Here is a 24,502-nt window from a genome sequence, read left to right on the forward strand (position 1 = left end):
CTTGGTAACACAAATTGCTAATCAGTCATTCACATGGCAGCAACTCAATGCACTTCAGCATGTAGACGTGGTGAAGACAAGTTGCTGAAGTTCAAACTGAGCATCAGAATGGGGAAGGAAAGGGATTTAAGTGAGTTTGAACGTGGCATGGTTGTTGGTGCCAGAAGGGCTGGTCTGAGTATTTCAAAAACTGTTGATCTACTGGGATTTTCACACACAACCATCTCTAGGGTTTACAGAGAATGGTCTGAAAAAGAGAAAATATCCAGTGAGTGGCAGTTGTGTGGTTGAAAATACCTTGTTGATGTCAGAGATCAGAGGAATATGGGCAGACTGGTTGCTGCAACATTCATGGTAGGGTCAGAATTTGGCATAAACAACACGAAAGCACGGATCCACCCTGCCTTGTATCAACAGTTCAGGCTAGTGGTGGTGGTGTAATGATGTGGGGAATATTTTCCTGGCACTAGCAAGGTGTACCTAATAAAGTGGCCGTTGGCTGTAGGTTTGCTGCACATAAATGCCAGTTTGTTATATCCAGCTTGGGGTGCTATATAATGCTGTTTTTGGACCTTGCCACTGTACATGAGTTTTCACGTACCACACGGTACAGTAAATCACTACCATGATTTGTGGCGCTCTGCCTTTCCAAAACAAGAACATATACCTTTTTTCGTGTGTATAATTGCATTAGGGAGCCTCTTAAAATGAATGGGCTGCCTTAACACAACACACATTAAGGTGATTTGTGTTAAAGCACTGCAAAGGTGTGAACCAGGGCCGGACTGACAACTCAAGGGGCCCCCGAGCAATAGGGGATCATGGGGCCCCTGTGTCCTTGCCCACACCCAAAAAAGCCTATGAAAAAGGTACCAGGGGCATCTCATGGGGCCCCCTACTGACCTCGGGCAGTGCCCGAGTTTCCAAATGGTCAGTCCGCCCCTGATGTGAACCCAGCCTAAAACCTTTGGTCCGTGAAACACTAGCTACATTCAAGACACAGCTAGACAACACTCCTGAACATGCTTGCTGCCATAGGCTCTGTACCTGAAGGGACCACCCTAGCCACCATGGAATCCTTATACACCAACATTCCCCATAATGATGGTATTGCAGCCTGTTAGCAGTATCTTGAGACAATGGACAAGTCTGCTGAACCAATCATTCACTGATACAGTTTAGTCTGACTTATAACTAATTTTCCTTTGGCTAGACCCTCTACCTGCAGCAGATGGGAGTGGAAACGATTTGCCCCTTCAATATGCAAATCTTTTTTGGTCAAATTACAGGATGAGTATACTATCTATATTCCTCACAAAATCCATGGCCATGTATTAAGGGCCAGTTCACACCACAAAAACACTCTGGATGCGTTCTGGATAAGTTTCTGCTTACAGTTCACATCACGTGTGTTTTGCTGTGTTACAGTACAGTTCTGTGCATAAAAAATGCGGCATGTTCTACTTTTTTTTTCTGCACCGGAACCTGCACCGGGCCATTGAAATACATGAAAACTTTGTGCATGCATTTTTGATACAGAAAAAATGCACTGGACTGCGTCAGGTATGAACCAGCCCTAAAGGAACAAGCTTGCAAACTTCCAGCCACAGAAGACCCACAGTCCTTCCCGCATACCGCAAGCATGTGGGCTTTCTTTCCACTGCTGTTAAAGAGACACTGTCACTTTATTTATTCAAGACAAAGTGAAAAATGTCTTTGTAGTTACCTTCCTACCATGACCCACTGATATTAAGCTCTCCAGAAATCCCCCACTGCTCCTTCCAATGTCATAGTGGTCACCCATATACCCAGTGTAAGAGACTACGACAAGTCACAGTACTTGGGCCACAAGCTTTGGCATTGCCTCATGAGAGGAGGTTCCATGCTCCCTTATTCTGGGTATTTCATACCAGCTGTGATACTGAAGAAGGAGCAACTGGGGATCACTGAAGTGCTATCAATGGGGAAAGGTGGCTTTACACAGACACTTTGTTCTAAATAGGCCAAAAAGGATAAGAGTCCTAGGACAGATGGATTTGATAAGAGAAGGGAGTCCATAAGATGGTGAAGCCATCTGTTTGTGTGGCGAGACAAATGCCTGTGTGGCTAGCCTCCAAATTAACAGGGAGATAGGGACTGGGTGAAGCACAAGGCTGCACCTAGTTGACAGCAAGGGAAGCTTTTTGTATAGTAAGTGGCCAAGTTGGCAAGGATTTATTTTCATGTTTCTTTTTGTTTTGATGATTTTCTCTTGTAAAAAGTGTAAATAAACTGCACCTTTTGTTTTTTCACCTACACTGCTGTTTTGCTGTGCCTGTTTTGTGTTGTGAACTCGCCCAGGGGGTCACACCCACCCACTGCTGAGCAAACCCCTTTACAAAATATATAATTAAGAAACCGAGTTTAAAATCTGTGCCAGAGTTATGCCTGCAAATATGCATGTGTATCTTTCCATGAGCCTGGGGCTTGCAACACGCACATATGTTCTCAGCAATTGCAGAGATGGTGCCAGAGCTGGCAACAGTCATTTGTGAATTTTCAGGTTCTAGCTCAGGAAAAGAGCCATAACCCCTAATTTTAGCTTTTATACTGTTTACACACTATAGGTTTGCTTCACTTAAAGCTCATTTTGCTGTAATACAGTGATTATAAAATTGCAATTGCATTACCTGCATTAAGATAAAAAACGTTTCACAAATTGTTTGCTTCCCCCCTTCCCTAAATACTTAGCTGAGCGCTGCATCAATCCAGCACTGTGCCTGTTTGCAGCAGCATTGCTCTCTCTTTCTGGTCTTCCAGGGCAGATTCATAGCAATGGGAGCCAGGCTATCAGGGGCTGAGCTGGGCTGTGTGTGTCTATAGACAGTGGCTAAATGGTTAGCACTTCCACCTGGCAGTACTAGGGCTGTTGGCTCAAATCCAAACCACGGCACCACCTGTCTGGAGTTTGCATGTTCTCCCTGTTTCTGCTTGGGTTTCCTTTGGGTACTCCGGTTTCCTCCCACACTCCAAAGACAGTCTGTTAGGCTAATTGGATCCTGTCTAAATTGGCCCTAGTAAGTGTATGTATGAATGTAAGTTAGGGACCTTAGATTGTACACCCCTTGAGGGTTAGGGACTGATGTGAATGTACAATATATATAAAAAGCGCTGCGTAAATTGAGAGTTCTACAGTATCTCACAGAAGTGAATACATCCCTCACATTTTTGTAAATATTTTATTATATCTTTTCATGTGACAACACTAAGGAATGACACTTTGCTACAATGTAAAGTAGTGAGTGTACAGCTTGTATAACAATGTAAATTTGCTGTTCCCTCACAATAATGCAGGCCATAGATGGGGAGAAAAACGGCAGATTTTTCTTTTAAAAAACGAAAATTCGGTCGTTCAAGCGGCCGACGTTACCATCAATGGTAAAAAAAATCGGCCGATTTTCATCCCTTCTACAGCCGGCAAAAAGTGTCCCTGCAGAGAGCTCTGCTATTTCTGACAGTTCTCTGACAGTTCCTTCACATTTACAGCGGTTGTAACATTGTATCTATTTGTTTCCATTTAGGATACAGATGTTTTTATTCGGAAACAAATAGATACATTGTTGCAACCGCTGTAAATGTCAAAGAACTGTCAGAGAACTGTCAGAAATAGCGGAGCTCTCTGCAGAGACACTTTTTGCTGGACTGGAATTCTACTTATTTTCATTCTTCTTCTTCTTCTTCTTCTTCCTCATCCTCATCCTCTTCTTCTTCTTCATCCTTATCCTCTTCTTCTTCTTCATCATCCTCATCCTCTTCTTCATCCGCATCCTCTTCTTCATCCTCATCCTCTTCTTCATCCTCATCCTCTTCTTCATCCTCCTCCTCCTCCTCTTCCTCATCCTCTTCATCCTCCTCTTCTTCTTCATCCTCATCCTCTTCTTCATCCTCATCCTCTTCTTCTTCTTCCTCATCCTCTTCTTCTTCTTCATCCTCATCCTCTTCTTCTTCTTCATCCTCATCCTCTTCTTCTTCATCATCCTCTTCTTCTTCTACATCCTCATCCTCTTCTTCTTCCTCATCCTCTTCTTCTTCCTCATCCTCTTCTTCTTCATCTTCATCCTCTTCTTCTTCATCCTCTTCTTCTTCTTCTTCCTCACCCTCATCCTCTTCTTCTTCATCCTCATCCTCTTCATCCTCTTCTTCTTCATCCTCATCCTCTTCTTCATCCTCATCCTCTTCTTCTTCTTCATCCTCATCCTCTTCTTCATCCTCTTCTTCTTCTTCATCCTCTTCTTCTTCTTCATCCTCATCCTCTTCTTCATCCTCATCCTCTTCTTCATCCTCATCCTCTTCTTCATCCTCATCTTCTTCATCCTCATCCTCTTCTTCATTCTCATCCTCATCCTCTTCTTCTTCATCCTCTTCATCCTCATCCTCTTCTTCTTCATCCTCATCCTCTTCTTCTTCTTCCTCACCCTCTTCTTCATCCTCATCCTCTTCTTCTTCATCCTCATCCTCTTCTTCATCCTCATCCTCTTCTTCATCCTCTTCTTCATCCTCATCCTCTTCTTCTTCATCCTCTTCTTCTTCATCCTCTTCTTCATCCTCATCCTCTTCATCCTCATCCTCTTCTTCTTCACCCTCATCCTCTTCTTCTTCACCCTCATCCTCTTCTTCATCCTCATCTTCTTCTTCATCCTCATCCTCTTCTTCATCCTCATCCTCTTCTTCATCCTCTTCCTCTTCTTTTTGTCTTCCTCTTGCAGGTCACTGCTCATGCGCAGATTTTTTTATCGGCAAAAAATCGACCGATTTGCCCACTAATTGCCGCGAAAATCGGCCGATCTGCAAAATCGGCCGATTTTTTTCCAACTTTACAGAAAAAAAAAACGGCCAAAATACCGAAAAACGGCCGACCAAATAGCCCACTAACGATCCGAAAATGGGCCGATTTTATTTTCGGCCGAAAAAATCGGCCGATTTTCGACCCATCTATGGCCTGCATAACTCAACAAACTGCTGGCAACAAAAGTGAGTACACCCTTAAGTGAAAATGTCCAAATTGGGCCCAATTAGCCATTTTCCCTCCCTGGTGTCATGTGACTCGTTAGTGTTACAAGGTCTCAGGTGTGAATGGGGAGCAGGTATGTTAAATATGGTGTTATCGCTCTCACTCTCTCATACTGGTCACTGGATGTTCAACATGGCAAAGAACTCTCTGAGGATCTGATCTATAAGAAGATTGCCAAGACCCTGAAACTGAGCTGCAGCACAGTAGCCAAGACCATACAGCAGTTTAACAGGACAGGTTCCACTCAGTACAGGTCTCGCTATGGTCGACCAAAGATGCTGAGTGCACATGCTCAGCGTCATATCCAGAGGTTGTCTTTGGGAAATAGACGTATGAGTGCTGCCAGCATTGCTGCAGAGGTTGAAGGGGTGGGGGGGGGTCAGCCTGTCAGTGCTCAGACCATATGCCGCACACTGCATCAAATTGGTCTGCATGGCTGTCATCCCAGAAGGAAGCCTCTTCTAAAGATGATGCACAAGAAAGCCCACAAACAGTTTGCTGAAGACAAGCAGACTAAGGACATGGATTACTGGAACCATGTCCTGTGGTCTGATGAGACCAAGATAAACTGATTTGGTTCAGATGGTGTCAAGAATGTGTGGCAGCAACCAGGTGAGGAGTACAAAGACAAGTGTGTCTTGCCTACAGTCAAGCATGGTGGTGGGAGTGTCATTGTCTGGGGCTTCATGAGTGCTGCCGACACTGGGAAGCTACAGTTCATTGAGGGAACCATGAATGCCAACATGTACTGTGACATACTGAAGCAGAGCATGATCCCCTCCCTTCGAAGACTGGGCCACAGGGCAGTATTCCAACATAACAACCCCAAACACACCTCCAAGATGACCACTGCCTTGCTAAAGAAGCTAAAGGTAAAGGTGATGGACTGGCCAAGCATGTCTCCAGACGTAAACGCTATTGAGCATCTGTGGGGCATCCTCAAATGGAAGGTGGAGGAGCGCAGGGTCTCTATCACCCACCAGCTCCGTGATGTATTCATGGAGGAGTGGAAGAGAACCCCAGTGGCAACCTGTGAAACTCTGGTGAACTCCATGCCCAAAAGGGTTAAGGCAGTGCTGGAAAATAATGGTGGCCACATAAAATATTGACACTTTGTAGGATGAGTGGGGTTTGTAGTTATGAGGGTGTACTCTGTAGGATGGAGGTGTACGCTGTAGGACAGGGGTGGGCATTGTAGGACGAGGGGGCGCTGTAGTTATGAGGGTGTACTCTCTAGGATGGGGGTGTAAGTTGTAGGATGAGTGGGCATTGTAGTTATGAGGGTGTACTCTGTAGAATGGGGTGTCCGGTGTAGGACAGGGGTGGACACCGTAAGAAGAGGGTGTACGTTGTAGGATGAGTGGGTGTTGTAGTTATGAGGGTGTACTCTGTTGGAAGGGGGTGTAGGCTGTAGGACAAGGGTGGATGTTGTATTATGAGGGTGTACTTTGTAGGATGAGGGCGTACACTATACAATGAGTGGGCGTTGTAGTTATGAGGGTGTACGCTGTAGGACAAGAGTGGGTGCTGTAAGACGAGGGTGTACGTTGTAGGATGAGTGGGTGTTGTAGTTATGAGGGTATACGCTGTAGGATGGGGGTGTATGCTGTAGGATGAGGGTGTACGTTGTAGGATGAGTGGGCATTGTAGTTATGAGGGTGTACTCAGTAGGATGAAGTGTACGGTGTAGGACAGGGATGGGCATTGTAGGATGAGGGTGTACGTTGTAGGATGAGTGGGCGTTGTAGTTACGAGGATGTACTCTGTAGGATGGGGGTGTACGCTGCAGGACGGGTGGGTGCTGTAGGACAAGGGTGTACGCTGTAGGATGAGTGGGTGTTGTAGTTATGAGGGTATACGGTGTAGGATGGGGGTGTACGGCGTAGGATGGGGGTATATGCTGTAGGACAGGGGTGGATGTTATAGTATGAGGGTCTACATTGTAGGATGAGTGGGCATTGTAGATATGAGGGTGTTGTCAGGGATCCCGGCCGCTCAGCGTCGCGCGCATGCGCAGATCGCCGACTCTTCCTGGCCGGCGAATACAGAGATCGCGGCGGCGGCCGCGCATGCGCAGTAGCGATCGCGCCAATGGAAACTCAGGGCGCCCTATTTAAATCTGCCCTGTGCATTTCCAAAGTGCCGCAAGGTCTTGTTCCTGTTCCTGTGTTCCTGCTAGTACGTTTCCTTGTTGCCAAACTCTGCCTGTTCTGATTACGCTGACCCTCTCCCCTTCTCTGACCCCGGCTCGTTCCTGACCATCCCTCTGACCGACTCTCTGTACCACGCTGCCCGCTACCTGCTGAACCTGGCTTGTGACCCCGACCATTCTCCGCTTGCTCCCTCTGTACCACGCTGCCCGCACGATACCGACCCGGCTAGTCTGACCTCGCTCACCCCTAGCAGTCGTCCATCCATCCCGCTCGGATCGGGATCTGTCATCCCATCCATCCCGCTCGGATCAGGGTCTGTCATCCCCTTCACAGCAGACTCATCCCGGGCACATACCCTCAGCGGGACCCCTCTGCCACCGCCGGGGGTGCCCAGGGACGCGACCTGGTTCCAGTCTTGCACCAAGTCCATCCCCACCATCAGGGGCTCTGGTGAAAAGGCAGACTGGGACTTAGACTCCGCGTCCTGGGAAACCCCGTGCCGTGGACCACTAGAGATCCCGCTGGGCGGAGCCTGACAGGTGTACTCTGTAGAATAGGGGTGTATGCTGTAGGACAGGGGTGGGTGTTGCAGTATGAGGGTGTACATTGTAGGATGAGTGGGTGTTATAGTTATGAGGGTGTACGCTGTAGTATGAGGGTGTACACTGTAGGATGGGGGTGTATGTTGTAGATATGAGGGTGTACTCTGTAGAATAGGGGTGTACGCTGTAGGACAGGGGTAGGTGCTGTAACACGAGGGTGTACGTTGTAGGATGAGTGGGCATTGTAATGAGGGTGTACTCTGTAGGATGGGGGTATATGCTGTAGGACGAGGGTGTACGTTTTAGGACAGGGGTGTACGTTGTAGTATGAGGGTGTACGTTGTAGGACAGGGGTGTACGTTGTAGTATGAGGGTGTACGTTGTAGGACAGGGGTGTACGTTTGTAGTATGAGAGTGTACGCTGTAGTATGAGAGTGTTTGTTGTAGGACGGGGGTGTACGTTGTAGGACGGGGGTGTACGTTGTAGGACTGGGGTGTACATTGTAGTATGAGGGTGTACGTTGTAGGACAGGGGTGTACGCTGTAGTATGAGGGTGTACGTTGTAGGACAGGGGTGTACGCTGTAGTATGAGGGTGCACGTTGTAGGACAGGGGTGTACGCTGTAGCATGAGGGTGTACGCTGTAGGACAGGGGTGTACGTTTTAGCATGAGGATGTACGTTGTAGGACAGGGGTGTACATTGTAGCATGAGGGTGTACGCTGTAGGACAGGGGTGTACGTTGTAGCATGAGGGTGTACGTTGTAGTACGAGGGTGTTAGTTGTAAGACAGGGGTGTACGTTGTAGTATGAGGGTGTACGCTGTAGGACAGGGGTGTACGTTGTAGTATGAGGGTGTACGCTGTAGGACAGGGGTGTACGTTGTAGTATGAGGATGTACGCTGTAGGACAGGGGTGTACGTTGTAGTATGAGGGTGTTAGTTGTAGGACAGGGGTGTACGTTGTAGTATGAGGGTGTTAGTTGTAGGACAGGGGTGTACGCTGTAGGACAGGGGTGCACGCTGTAGGACAGGGGTGTACGTTGTAGTATGAGGATGTACGCTGTAGGACAGGGGTGTACGTTGTAGTATGAGGGTGTTAGTTGTAGGACAGGGGTGTACGTTGTAGGACAGGGGTGCACGCTGTAGGACAGGGGTGTACGTTGTAGTATGAGGGTGCGCGCTGTAGGACGAGGGTGTACGTTGTAGGTTGAGTTGCTGTTGTAGTTATGAGGGTGTATGCTGTAGGACAGGGGTGTACGTTGTAGGACAGGGGTGTACGTTGTAGCATGAGGGTGTACGCTGTAGGTTGAGTTGCTGTTGTAGTTATGAGGGTGCACGCTGTAGGACAGGGGTGTACGTTGTAGTATGAGGGTGCGCGCTGTAGGACGAGGGTGTACGTTGTAGCATGAGGGTGTACGCTGTAGGTTGAGTTGCTGTTGTAGTTATGAGGGTGGACGCTGTGTTATCCCTAATAAAGACTGGGATTCTCTATGCTGAGAGTGGTCAGGTGAAGGGAAAGCAGCAGAAGACGGTGTGAATGGAGGACAGCAGTAAGTAAAGCGTGGACTGTAAGCTCGGCTGGGTCCCAGGCACAGGACTCTCAGCCCGGGGAACATGTGACCCCTCCTAGTCGCTGTTCATACGGGGCCACTCCAACCCGACAAGCGGAGGAGTCCTCTCTGTCTCCGCCCTCTGCAGTCACATGACAGGGAAGTGGTTCAACATTGACGTCACAGCGGAAGGTCAGAGAGGCTCGGAGAGGAAGTGAGAGTGCGAGGCCTCGTCCGCCATTGTGGAGAAGAGAGATCCTGTCCGGAGCAGAAGAAGCTGAGCCGGGGCCGAGGAGCGCCAGAGACCGGAGGCCGCCGCGGTGCCCCCCGCTCCCCCCTGTGTCCCCGTTTAGAGTCGCCAGGGCCCCGCATTCGGCTTCCGGGAGGTGGCCAGGAACTCCATACACCCCACAGCGGCCCTGTCTACCCGAGATTACGGATGTGTGCTTAGCGGGCCCTCCGATGTGTGTGCGATCCGCGCTCTGCACAGCCTGTACATGAACGCTTTGCCCTCTGCGGGCCTATAGACGCTGCGATCCGCCTCCCCCCAGCCCCGGCCGGCTCTGTGCTCTCCTCCACCCCACACACACCCCTACATCGCACGGAGCACGGGCCGCTCCGCAGGAGAATGTCTGCCACCAGCGTGGATCAGGTAACCCCGGAGGAGGCCTGGGGGACGGGGATACGCGGCACTGCTGGGGGCCCCGGGGAGCTGATCACTGATTATTAGCTCATCAGCTGAGTTATGATCGTCATACAAGCTACAATCTGATTGTACAATCTCCATTAGCCACCACACACATTGCAATCTGACTGTACGGTCTCCTTTAGGATCACCATCCATGGTACAATCTCTATTAAGACCACCATATATGTTACAATCTGATTTTGCAGCCTCCTTTAAGGTTACCATGCACGTTACAATCTGATTGCGCAGCCTTATTTAGGGTCACCATATGTGTTATGATCTGATTGTACAATCTCCTTTAGGTTCAACATCCACGGTACAATTTGATTGTACAATCTCTATTAGGACCACCATATGTGTTACAATCTTTTTGTACAGTCTCCTTTAGGGTTACCATACACGCTACAATCTGATTGCACGGTCTCCTTTAGGGTTGCCATATGTATTACAATCCGATTGTACAATATCCATTAAGGTTACCATACACGTTACAATGTGATTGCACAGTCTCCTTTAAGGTCACAATATGTTTTACAACCTGATTGTACAATCTCCTTTAGGATCAACATCCATGGTACAATCAGATTGTACAATCTCTATTAGGACCACCATATGTGTTAGTCTGATTGCACAGTCTCCTTTAGGGTCATTATACAATCTCTATTAGGGTCACCATATTTATTACAATCAGATTGTAACATGTATGGTGACCCTAAAGGGGATTGTTCGATCTTTTAGGAAAGCCATACATGCAATTGTCTTTTCTTTAAGCACAAGTCGATGGAAAGTAAATCTCTGGATTCCCCCCATCAGCACAGTCGGTGTAGAAGGGAACCCCTCCTGCAGAGTCATGGTGTTCTGGCAGCGGGAGGCTTCCTCACTCACAATACGGTGATCACAACTGGTGGCTATTGCAGCCGGCAGTGTTCAGGCAAGAAACAAACCTGATCAGTATATCAACTTCTGTACAACCAGCCTATCCATAGACAGACCAGAATTTGTTCGGTTTCTGCTGATTTGTCTGAATTTTGACCTGTCTATGGCCAGCTTAAGGGTCACCACACACATTCCAATCCACCTTGGATCTACCTAAACCAGGAAATAGGAACTGCTACCTAAACTATACAGTGTGTGCCCAATAAAGTGGGACTCTGCTCTACATAGTTGGCAGATCCGAAGTTCGCCACCTACTATACAATCTGATTGTACAATCCCCTTTAGAGCTACCAACACCTATATAGTGGAAGCATCTTCCTGATTGGATAGAAATACAATCCATTGTGTAGTTGTGTCCCCATATTACATGGCTCTGGTAAAGTGTTACTAAACCCACAACAGTACAATCAGTCTGTATGCAGTAAAGCATGCTGGTTATACTCACTGTGGGGCCTAAGGGGTTAATCATCTGCATTGTGTAAAAAGGCCATTTGATCCTGATTTCTCTGATCCTCTCCTTCTTCCACAGTCCCCAATCCATCATAGTACAGAGCTCTAGGAGTTACTCTGCACATGGTCAGTTTGGTATGTATTGCGAGAGGTTTCCCCACCCCCCCCCTTGGGAGATTGCATGTGATCAGCACAGGGCCAATCAGCACTGTCCTGACAGAGGTCAGGGGTTCTGCATCCTTCTGGAGCAGAAAGAGAAAACTGCTACAAGCTTTAACCAGTGCTCTGCTGGACCCTGATAGAAGACACAAGACTGCTCTAACTGCTGATGAGAAAAGGTATTTATCAGTTTATATTTACTAAAATAAATACATTTCCATGTTCTGTGTACTGTGGGAGACCGGATATAGTGAATGCGGGGTCCGGGGAGAGCGGATATAGTGAATGCGGGGTCCGGGGAGAGCGGATATAGTGAATGCGGGGTCCGGGGAGAGCGGATATAGTGAATGCGGGGTCCGGGGAGAGCGGATATAGTGAATGCGGGGTCCGGGGAGAGCGGATATAGTGAATGCGGGGTCCGGGGAGAGCGGATAGAGGGAATGCGGGGTCCGGGGAGAGCGGATAGAGGGAATGCGGGGTCCGGGGAGAGCGGATAGAGGGAATGCGGGGTCCGGGGAGAGCGGATAGAGTGAATATATAAATGATTCTACAGGGCAGCATCTGTAGGCAGAATCATATATATACATACACATCATTCTGCATTTCTGGGCAGGGGGCGCGTGCACGCCCTACCTGCGCCGCCATTCACGGCCGCGGATGTCAATAATCGGGTCCCGGTTGGTAATTACCGAGCATCTCCGATGGGGAGGAAGATTGTTTTGTTTACAACCTTTCTATGTCCGCTCCAGCACAGTCTAGCTTTACTGTACAGCACAGTCTAGCACAAGAACACCCCCGCCTCCTAGTAAAACACTCCCAGCACACGGTTAACCCTTTGATCGCCCTCACATTAACCCCTTCCTGCCCAGTGCCATTAGTACAGTGCAAGTGCTTTTTTTTTTTTTTTTTTTTTTTTTAGCACTGATCACTGTATTTGTGTCACTGGGATATCAGTGACACCAAGTTAGTTCCCCCTCAGTGTCAGAATATCCGCCTCAGTCCTGCTAAAAGTTGCTGAGTGCCACCATTACTGCTAGGGGAAAAAAAAATTCCCATTATCTGTACCGCCATTTGTAAACGCTATAACTTTCACATAAACCAATTAATTTACAAGTATTGGGTTTTTTTTCTAGCAAAGACATAGAAGAATACATTTTGGCCTAAATTTATGAAGAAATTTGATTATTTAAAATTTTTACTGGACATGAATAATAGCAAAAAGTCCAAAATATTGTTTTTTTTTCTCAAAATTATCTTTTTTTTTTTCTTTCTTATAGTGCAAAAATAAGAAACGCACAGGTGATCAAATACCACCGAAAGAGAGCTCAATTGTCAGTTAAAGTAACGGAGTGCCGTAATGCAAAAATGGCCTGGTCATGAAGGGGGGTAAATCCTCTGAAGGGCAAGTGGTTAAAGAGAACCTGTCACCTAAAAATCATCACATAGTGACATCACAACACATGATGAAGACATTTTTTTTTGCAAAAAAAATTAAGTTACACCCAAGCACATAACATCCCACCCCAAAAAAATGTTGAGGCACCCCCACATATGAATGTAAACGCATGCATCGCCTTCCCCCCCCCCCCCCCCAATTGAGCTGTATTTCAGTGGTGTTTGATCGCCTGTGCATTTTTTTGCGCTTTAAAAAAGACAATTTTGAGAAAACAATAGTTTTGACTTTTCGCTATTAAACATGTCTAGTAAAAAAATCAAATTTCATCATAAATTTAGGCCAAAATGCATTCTGCTTCATGTCTTTGCTGTCAGCTAGTGCACAGCCATCCAAAGCAGTGTGCACTAGCTGACAGGGAGGAGAACTGTATTGTTTACAAACAGTTCTCCTCCCCGTCTGAGATCCTCGGCAATCATCAGGCGCCAGTGAGTAACCGCTGGCTGGGACCTGGTGATTGACGGCCGCGAAAGGTGGTGCGGGTAGCTTGCACGTGTGCCCCCTCCATATATATATATATATATATATATATATTATATATGATTTTGCTCACCCTGTAGCTGTATATCTGCTATAGGGCGGTTGGGAGGCGGTTAATGAGACATGCAGAGTCTAAAAGATCCTGCATATCTCTTCTGGATTACACTGGCTGTTTTGCAGTGCAGATCATATTGCAGTGCATCTCTCTTCAGGCTGTTCTAGCAAGGGAAAGTGACAGCCGTGACCCAGAAGTGACATCATACACCGATTTCCGGGTCACAGCAAGAAGGGGAGGAGAGCAGATGTGTGTCCTTTCTCCCCTCCACTCACAGACACCCGCCATGTCTGTCCCAGGCCCACAGATGAGCAAGTGGAACCTGGAATACATGGTGGGAGTGCACCCGGGGGGCACGCATGTTACTAGGAGCTGTGGAAGCAATAGGGCGACTGCCTCCACCTGGCAGTTTTAGACACCATCCCAGTGGCTGCATTCACCAGATTGTGTGTACAGACCTGACACCGAAGGGGTTAAAGCAGAACTAAACCCATGGAATTAACTGTTTCAAAAAACAGCATTCCTGGCTTGCCAGGAATGTAACTGTCACATTTGTGTTCTCAACTAAATTATCAAGCCATCAAATGGGTGGTGTCATAACTAATCACATGTGCAGCACCATGGCAGTTGAAGATCAAACAGGCCAAGATGGCAGATTACTTGGCTGAATAGGATAGGAGGGTTTAGTTCCACTATAAATCTGATGCAGATGGTATAATCCATATGTTCTTTCAATATTCCAAGAACTATGCTATGAAAGACCTGCCTGACGGCATACAAATAGTTTAGGTTGGTCCCTTTTATGACATAGTTTTAATAAATCTGAAGTTGATTGTATGGTCAGATTGTGACTTGTGATCTACAAACACGTGTGAACAAGAGCTTTCCAGATTGGTTAGATTAGGTAGTGCCTCCTGTTAATTTAAAATCTCCTTTACATCTTCCAACAACTGCATAGTGCAAGGGCCTATACCACTGATGGCAAAACTGAGACCGAGTGCTAAAACTGCAACCCAAAACCCACTTATCGCAAAGTGCCAACACTGCAATTAAACTTCAATACTGAGGTTTTATTTTAGAAATAACAACCCTTACATTAACAGCTTTTGTCTTAAAAGAAAAACACAATAATGGAGCTTTCAATTATACAAACTGCTTTTTAACAGTTCCATTGACCACCAGCGCAAGGGGGCCAAGCTCCAGTGACCACCAGCGCAAGGGGGCCAACTCCAGTGACCACCAGCGCAAGGGGGCCAACTCCAGTGACCACCAGCGCAAGGGGGCCAACTCCAGTGACCACCAGCGCAAGGGGGCCAAGCTCCAGTGACCACCAGCGCAAGGGGGCCAATCTCCACTGACCACCAGCGCAAGGGGGCCAATCTCCACTGACCACTAGCGCAAGGGGGCCAATCTCCACTGACCAGCAGCGCAAGGGGGCCAAGCTCCACTGACCAGCAGCGCAAGGGGGCCAAGCTCCACTGACCAGCAGCGCAAGGGGGCCAAGCTCCACTGACCAGCAGCGCAAGGGGGCCAAGCTCCACTGACCAGCAGCGCAAGGGGGCCAAGCTCCACTGACCAGCAGCGCAAGGGGGCCAATCTCCACTGACCAGCAGCGCAAGGGGGCCAATCTCCACTGACCAGCAGCGCAAGGGGGCCAATCTCCACTGACCAGCAGCGCAAGGGGGCCAATCTCCACTGACCAGCAGCGCAAGGGGGCCAATCTCCAGTGACCACCAGCGCAAGGGGGCCAAGCTCCACTGACCATCAACTTTTGTCCTGCTCTGAAAAAGGCATCTGTGTGCATTTCCTACCTGGTGGGGGCTTCTGCTAAATCTCAGCCAGTCCTAGCAAATAATTTCCTTGGCAGTACAATGACCGGCCATGCGAAATCTCAGACGAGTCGCGGCTCATGACGTCATCGCCTGGTGCCGCTACTCCTTTCTGAGCAAGCGTATTGGCCCCTATATGTGTCGCTATCCAATGAACCAGCAAACACAAATGCTCCTGCGCTTGGGGATGGACTCGATGCAGGCTACAACCACATTAAGAATGTCCTGGAACATGCACACCTTGCTGCCCTCAAATGGATCGGGGGAATCTAAATATACTGAATGAGGAAAGAACAAAGAGAGGGCGCACAGGCCTAGTGCATTACCATAAAAAATGTTTAAGAAGAAATAAAATAGGTGTTGTACTCACAAACAAGAAATAAAGCAAGGCACATAATAAAAGAACAGATGGGTCAACACCGCGCTGAGTAACAGTCCGCAATGGGGAGTGTAGACATCCAATAGGCTGACGCATTTCGAGGACTTGCCTCTTCCTCAGAGCCAACTGCACAGCACAGTCATCCAAAGCAGTGTGCCTCCAGTACACAGCACATAGTAAAACAGCGCACAGTTAACCCTTTGATCGCCCCTCATGTTACCACTTCTTGCCCAGTGCCATTAGTAGCTTTTTATTTATTTATTTTTAGCACTGATCACTGTATTGGTGCCACTGGGGATGTCAGTGACACCAAGTCAGTTCCTTTCAGTGTCAGAATGCCCGCGGCAGTCCCGCTATAAGTCGCTGATCACCGCCATTACTAGTAAAAAAAAAAAAAAAAAAAAAAATTCCAGTATCTTCCAAAATCACACCATCCTGAGTTGCATTGATGTGAACAGGCACCATTGAAAACAATGTGATTTCCCTTGTTGTGCAATTCTGTGTGACTCAAGTTGCATCTAAAATCTCACCAGTGTGAACCAGGCCTAGGCGACACACAAAATATATCTAATAATGGTGATACGGTGAACCAACATGGTGATGAATAATAAACGTTCATACAATCCAGGACAAAACCAGCTGCATGTTGTCTTCTGTGTGCACGAATCCAGTGCTCCATCACCTTCATATACACCAGTGTTTCTCAACTCCAGTCCTCATGGACCCCCAACAGGTCATGTTTTCAGGATTTCCATTATTTTGCACAGGTGATTTGATCAGTTTCACTGCCTTAGTAATTACCACAGCTGTTTCATCTGAAGGAAATCCTGAAAACATGACCTGTTGGGGGTCCATGAGGACTGGAGTTGAGAAACACTGATATACACAAACAGCTTACCGGGGACTGACATCGCAGAGTGTAGGAGGTCTAATAGCACCTCTAGCAATATCCAGACATCACCTTGGCAGCCTTAATAGATCCCCCCCCCCAGTCATCCAACAATGGTGATCACATACAAGGAATAAAAAAGGAACTCCACAGTGTAGCAAGTGATTACAGCATTTATTATATAACATAAAGGTGCTCGCATCATAAAATCCGAGGACAAGCATGTAAAAGTGAGTGGACGTGATAATGTCCCAGGGCCTGCCTGATGAGGTGGATATGATTGGATAGTTTGGGTAGGTTCTTCCATTACATGGTTTAGATGATCTAAAGTTGATTTCACAGTCAGATTGTAATGTGTATGATGAGCTGTAACCTGGCCATACACTATAATCTGATTTTACAATCAATTTTATGTGTAACAAAACTATATACGGACAAACCACAGCAATGTGTTTAACCAGTATAAAATCAAGCAGGCACTTACACTATGTAGTTGATGGCAGATCTAAAGAAGATTGTACAATCAGATCATATGGTGTATGGTCATCTCAGAATACATTTGCGCTCGCAGACCCATTTTAGTGATGTTTGACCCTCTGGGGCCAGTTGTATAACTTAGTTTGGTGTTTGTCAATGCCACTGACTGAAGCATCCCTTGAATAGTGTATCAGTGCAGTCCTGAGAGATCACTGTTGGCTGTCAGTGTGCAATGTGCCTATCATCATATGGGGGAAGAACCTGACTGTGATCTTTTCCTTTTTTGTGTGTGCAGAGGAAATTCTACTTCCCTCATGCATGCACTGCATTTGACTGGTGACAAAAAATTTGGAGCAAACAAATTGGCTGCACTCCAATGCCATCGGCCTGCATAAAGCTTTATTATTCTAAGACAAGATCACAGAAGAGTCCACCAAAACTAATCCTCACTCAGGCAAGGGGGCTTAACCACTTCCAGTCCGGACACTTACCCCCTTCCTGACCAGGGCAATTTTCAGCTTTCAACGCTATCACACTTTGAATGACAATTGCACGGTCATGCAACACTACCCATATGAATTTTTTACCATTTTTTTGAGACAATACTTTATTTTGGTGGTATATATTCACCGCTGGGATTTTCATTTTTTTTGCTATGTAAATGAAAATGTCCAAAAATTTAAAATAAAAGTTTTTCATATATAATTTTGCAAATAAATAATATTTCATCATAAATCTTGGCCAAAATTTATTCCGTTATCTTTTTAGTTAAAAAAAAAACAAAAACCAAATTAGCTTATAACCAAAAATTATAATTTTTAAACATTTTTTTTTATATTTTTTTTGTTTTACATAGTCACCCTAGCAGTACAGTGTCACCATGGTGACATTGTACTACTATTTGGGGGTGATGAAGTTTTTTTTTTTACACTTGATTGCTTTTACAGCCATATAGGATGTAAAAGCAATCATTTCTTTTTCTTTCTGTCTGCATTCTTGCAGCCATTGAGAACTACTGAGTGAGCTGTGATTGGTCACAGCTTGTCACATGGTACAAGGCTGTTGTGAATATCCTTGTACCATGTGACCTCTGTGATCATTCACAGATTTCACACGTAGCAAGGAATGATGTTACAAGTGACATCTTGCTTACTACTTTGCATGTGATCACTGATTGGCCAATCAGTGATCACATGATCGGGACCTTGTACAGAGGTCCCGTCCGACGATCGGTGTTTCACTGTGTCTGGAGGACACAGCGGGCACCGGATTGCGGTGCTGCGCGCTCCCGGGGAGCGCACACAAGCATGGTGCGGGGAGGCTGTTTATAAACGGCCACCCGACCCTGCAGTGCCACCGTCCGGCCATTTATATACAACGGCCGATCGAGAAGTGGTTAATCTCTGAGGTATTCATGGTTAAAGGATAAGTTCACCTTTGAAGCATGTTACATGTTTGAAGCATGTTAGCATGTTGGGGTGCAACATGCTCCAGACCTAGTTCCTGGTCCCCCCTCCCTGTGACAACGGGTGGGGAATCCTCTTCTGGCACCCGCTGTCACATTTTGTAAATAACACAGCTGTGTGGGGTTCTGTCCACACAGCCGCACCATTCATTCACAGGAGTCTGTGAATGAGAAAACTACAAGTCCCTTCTGCCACTGCAGCAGGCAGACTTGAGCAGGCTGTGAGCGTACAAATGATCATGCTTGTAGTCCATTCACACGCCCTCCAGTTTGTGAGCTGACAGCCTGTATAAAGGTATGGGCTGAAAGCTGGAAGGAGAGTTTGTGGGAACCTGAAATTGCACCCATGATCTGATCATGAGTGTGACACTTTGTAGGCTCCTGGTAAAAAAAAAATGCACTTTTTTTTTGCAAAAAACATTAATTTATTATTTTTTAGTAAAAGGTGAACTTAGCCTTTAACCCCTATTTGGGTGAGGCTTCATCTGGGTGTACTCCTCTATGATTTTGTGCTGGAATAATAAAGCTTTGTGAAGATTGATGTCATTGGAGTGCAGCTGATTTATTTTTTGACCAGCTCCATTGGCCAGAACATGGAACCAGAGAGATATGTGGATTGCTGACTTTGAGCGGCCGTTTCTTTTGATACTGGGGATAAAACATTGCAGGGGCCCAACACTGTACAACCTAGATCTCACCCCACTCACAGTTCCTGATGTTAAAGGGCTGCTACTGCTCACCTACTTCGGAAATACTACTTTCCTCTGGCTGTCATACTGATGCTTTGGCTTCGATAATTTGAGTCATTACCTTAACACATGTAGATCAGGAAGAACAAGTCCTTGTTCCAGGTCAGAGACTCAAGTGTTTGAAGCAAAAGGGTATGTGTGACAGCCAGGCAATGAACATTTTCAGCGGAGGTCAGCTGTGGAAGCATCCCGTGCTGCCATTTTATCCCCATATTCTGCACACTTACGGACACACTAGGGTTCTCTGCCAGATGAGACTGTACATGCATGAAATCCTTTAAATCCCCTGTGTGTGCACTGACACGTCATGTGCTTATCAGGCCCCATAGATTGGCTGCTTTCTGCACCTGCATGGGGTTTTCAGGAGTTTACATGTGCATATGCAAAGACCTGGCAAACACCCTTGGTATGTCTGCACATATACAAAATCCTGTGAACACACGCTTGTGCCTCATGTCCATAGACCACCTGGTTTCTGTGCATTCGTGGGGGATCATAGGACCCCTGCAGACGGACCACAGGTCGCTGCCAGGTGCTAAAGACCTAGCAGAGACTCGTAGTGCATACGTAAGATATTTTAAGATCTCGCTCTGGAGACCTTATTGCCTCTTAGGTGAGAATACTGGAAGTAAGTTGAGTGAGTTTTAAAGTAAAAGTCCATTCAAATCCTATCTAAGCTTAAACCTGCTCCCATGCTCATTCTTAGCCCTATACTTACTAGTCTGTGGAGGAAAAATGTGTATACTTGCCTATTCCCTGGGTGTTCCAGTCACGTGATCTCCCCAGTGGCCGGCTTCAGTGAAGAGGAAAGAGCTGACAATGACTGCAATACCTATGCGTTGACATCACCCATAGGCTTACTATAGGATTTCCGTTGTTGGCTGTCCCTCTACACTGACGTAGTCTACTGGGAGCCGATCGCATGACTTGACTGGAGCATCTAGGGAATAGGTAAGTATAGACATCTTCCCTCTACAGGGTAGTTAATATAAGGCTTAGAATGAGAGTGGGAACAGATTTAAAGTGGAGTTTCACCCAAAAGTGTAAGCTCTGCTTATCTGCCCCCATTTGGCACCTTTTGGGGGGAGGAGGGAGTGGGTATCTGGTTTTGACATGTACCTGCTTCCATTTCCATCTCAATTCACTGTGGCAAACTGAGCCAGAAGTTCGGCCCCCCTGCAGCCCTCTAGGACACCTCACAGGTCCCAGAGGACTGCGGCCCATTCACAATGTGCCTCGCACATGCACAGAAAGAAACCGGCTGTGAAGTTGCAAGGCTTCACTGCTGGTTTCCCTTAGTCAAGATGGCGGTGCCAGCACCCAACAGCCGAATTGGCTCAGGGTGAGGACACCGCTGGATTCCTGGACAGGTAAGTGCCTTAATATTATAAGTCAGCAGCTACAGTATTTGTAGCTGCTGACTTTTAATTTTTTTTTTGGTGTGGGGCTGGAACCCTGTTTTAAGTTTAGATATAATTTGGCTGGACTTCTACTTTAACCTCCCTAGTGGTAATCCCGCATGTGGCTCGGGGTTAATTTTCAGTACCAAAAGCGGTAACCCTGAACCACACTCGGGATTACACTGTAGTATAATTTACCCTGTCCTGCGATCTCCCAGTGTCCTCCCGCTGTGTCCTCCGGCCGATGCCGGCATCCGTCTTCCAGGTTCCCTTCCCTGTGAGCGTTGTGACACAGGTGGGCGGAACCGGTGGAAGATTAAAAAAATTAAAAACATGACATACAATACATTGTAATCTGTTAGGATTATACTACTGTATCAAACTATTGTCCCTAGTGCTTTGTCCTGTGCCCTGCCTACACTTTTACTGTTCCATCTGCCTGGAAACTTGAGAACGTCCATGGCACCCAAAAAGTGTCACTTTAGGTCAAAAAAGGTTTTAGACCAGCTAGAGAACAGCGATCGTGAATTAGAATCACTTGCAGAATTGAGCGATAATGATTCATGGGGAAATTCGTCATCAGACACTGAAAGTAACGACAGCGATGATTCTGCAACTGACCTCAGTGATGTGCGAACTTGGTGCTCTATTTCAAATGTCAGTGTTTTTGGTTTGATTACATTTAATGAATTACATTTATTATTTGTTATAATTATTTATTATAATTTATGATTTTGGGTTTCAAACTTTATCATACCCTGAATGTTGACTTTTGTTTGGACAGATTTAAGTGAGTTATTCCTATGAAATACAGGCCTACATTATAAAACAACAAATTTCAATGAAAAACAATGTACTGCTTTGGCATTCAAAAATATTGACATAATCAGACTGCCAGGGAGGTTAAAGAAACATGTTTTATTTAAATAAAAAGTTTCCCTCATGCTTCCTGGGTGAAGGTCCCTTGTAATATGGAATGCAGGAGTCAGTCTGTCCAATCCAGTAACTAGCAGGATGGTGTTTTTTTTTTTTTTTTTTTTTAGGAGTCTGCTTCATTGACAGATTGAGAAATCCTCAAAAATTAGGCACCTGCTTTAGGTGTAAAGACCATTGGCTGTCTGGCTCCTGGGATTTGTCCAGCCCGGAACAAAAGACAAAACTATTCCTTTTTTTTTTTTTAATTTGTATACTGTAGCGAGGGGTTAGAACCACTGTCAGGTTTTTATTGCTTTGTGTTCCCTCTCTGATAACCCATGACACCAAATTTGTACTTCTTTCAATAGGAATACTTGTTCCCATTACCACTGTCCAAAGCTAGCTGGCCGACCATACATGCATTGAAATTCGGTCCATGTATGGGCAGGCTAGTTGTACACAAGTTGATCTAGTGATTGGCCTGTGTACAACTAGCCTGTTATTTTTTTTTTTTCCTGAATGATCAGTGCTGCCAGCTATAGCCAGAAACACTGATCATTGTATTTTAATGGTGGGGAAGTTTCCTCACTGTCAGAATACAATTATGCAGCGGGAACAATTCCCCCATCTACCTCAAATGTGTGGATGGGGGAAATTGGGTCATTCTTGTTCGTTCATCCAGCTGGGCTGGTTGAACGAGCAAAAAAAGATCAATGTATGGGCTGCCTTAGTGTTGTCCTTTTAGATGGCAGCTGTAGCTGTGTATGGCTCCTTATTGTCCAGTATTTTTATCTAAAGTCTTATTTATACAAATTATTTGCATACTCATGTAGAGGTTGAACCCGAAAACCTAATAGTTTGGTTTTTATCTTGAGTGATCATATAGCTAATCAGATTTAGGTACCTTTTTTGTGGTGTTTGGCTTATTAAGCAGGACTCTAGTTGGTGTGTTTGAAGCTGGCCTTTTTGTAACTGGCTGTTATATAATATGTGAGAACAAATGGGAAGACCATGTAGGTCAATTGTTAGCATAGACTAAAAATCATTTCCCAAAACATCTTTCAGGACAGCATCTGAGAGGTTTTAGCTCCTCCCACCAGACACAGGAAACACTTCTACTTTCAGACTTAAAGTGGCTCCTCCCCACAGATCTTCAGTTTTTGTTTTTCCTTTGGCTTTGCAGGAACACTGCGGAACTGTGGGGAAGCTATGATCTTTAAGGGCTATCTTGGAAGGTTAGTGTATCCCCTTTTTTCTTTTTCATGTTTTTTGCTTGGGTAATCCAACATCCCCTTGGGTACAGTTAGCGAATGTTGCGGCTGCCTCTCCCCTTTCTGTGCTCAGGTGGACCCTGTACTGCCTGGAGGTCTGTCCCTATGTTTCTTTAGATGAACATGAGATCTGTACCACTTTTCAAACTTTTACCTTTCTGTCATCATCACCCATTATCAAGTCCTTCATGCAGGAAGTTTGTTCCCTCCATCTGTCTCCCTCAGTCTGATTAGGCGAAAGATACTGAGGGTTTTTCAGCCTTCAAGTACAAATTAACCCTTGAAGACGTGGATGATTTTCAGAAATTGGTTCTTGCTCTTTGAGGAGAAGCGAAAAAAAGATTTGTCGTTGCATGACCGTATGTACTTAGGTCTAGATAAGCCTAAGGGGCAGGTATTTCCAGTTCATACATTTATTTCTGACTCCATTAAAAGGGAAAAGCAAGATCCATCAGGAGAAAACTTTTTTTTTTTCTCAGCAGTTCATAAAAGAAGATTGTTTGAGGAAGACACAGCTGCTGTATGGAGTGAAATGCCTAAACTAGACGCAGCCTTTTCCAAGGTCACCAAAAGTGCAGATCTAGCTTTATAAGACCAGGTCAGACTTAAGATGGTGGACAAGAGAATGGATCTCCTGCTTAAGATTCTGGCAGTCCAGTATGGGGAATCTGATGCCTGCTATGGCAATGACCTGCTGAAGGGTAAATTGCAGAGAAGGAAAAAGGCATGGACCCCCCAAAAGTCCAAAAACAAAGGACTGTTAAAAGCCACAATTACTGTTTCCACCCAATGGAAATAAGATTGAAGGGGTTTCTTCCACAGTGTGAGGACAGCAGAGATTCTGCTCCCTTGTGTTTCTGGTGGTAAAGCTATTGGAAAATTTTCACTTTCCAATTTTTAAAACCATTGAACAAAGCGGTTCTATGCAAAAGTGCTGGCCATGGACCTGGCAGAGACACATGGCATGTCTGCTTATGCACAGGATATTAGCCAAAGATGGCAGCATAAGAGAAGAGCTACAAAATTTTGCCACATGACATCAATTGACCTAAGATGCCTACCTCCACGTTCCCATTTGCCATTGAACTCAGAAATCCCTAAGATTAGGGATAAGCTCAGGAAATCCAGTAGTGCATCCACAGTTCAGAACTCTACCTTTTTGGTATTTCATTAATTCTGCAAGTGTTTACGAAAGTAATGGTGGAACCATTTGCACCTGAGAGGAGTTACAGCAATTCCTTATCTTGACTATTTTTTTCCTTTGCAACTTCAGAAGAGAAGTTGAGAGGATTTGATGCTTGTTCGCAACCATTTAGAAAGTCAGGGCTGAATTTTATATATTCAACGTCAACAAAATGTAATACCTGCTCAGGAGGTTCTTTTTGTATACTGCTCGATCAATTCTGTTTAACAGAATTTGTTTTCTTCTGAAGGACAAGAGTGAGCCTTGGCTATGCTAAAATCCAATCAGCTCCTGTCTATCCAGGAATCAGATGTTGGATCTAGGCATTCTAGCTTCTTTCATCCGGTGATTCAATAGACACGGTTGTATTTTTTTTTTGCCCACCTCTGCTATATCTTCTGTGAGAATTTGATTGGCAGGTGTGCTTG

General features: G+C 45.9%; 1 protein-coding gene across 2 annotated transcripts in view; it reads left to right on the forward strand.

The window, feature by feature from the left end:
• The first annotated feature begins 9,493 nt into the window (after positions 1 to 9,493).
• YTHDF3 (YTH N6-methyladenosine RNA binding protein F3) overlaps positions 9,494 to 24,502 on the forward strand; it is a 45,611-nt gene continuing 30,602 nt past the window's right edge. For both annotated transcript variants that reach the window (XM_089685326.1, XM_089685324.1), the window contains exon 1: positions 9,494 to 9,948. Coding sequence is in view for 1 of the 2 variants with exons in the window: in XM_089685324.1 (XP_089541450.1) it covers positions 9,925 to 9,948 (24 nt within the window). In the remaining variant the exon portion in view is untranslated. The remainder of the gene's footprint in view (positions 9,949 to 24,502) is intronic.

The sequence above is a fragment of the Staurois parvus genome, unplaced genomic scaffold (genome assembly GCF_062004578.1).
Source record: "Staurois parvus isolate SC_StPar_1 unplaced genomic scaffold, SC_StPar_1.0 ptg000371l, whole genome shotgun sequence".
NCBI classification, from domain to species: Eukaryota; Metazoa; Chordata; class Amphibia; order Anura; family Ranidae; genus Staurois; species Staurois parvus.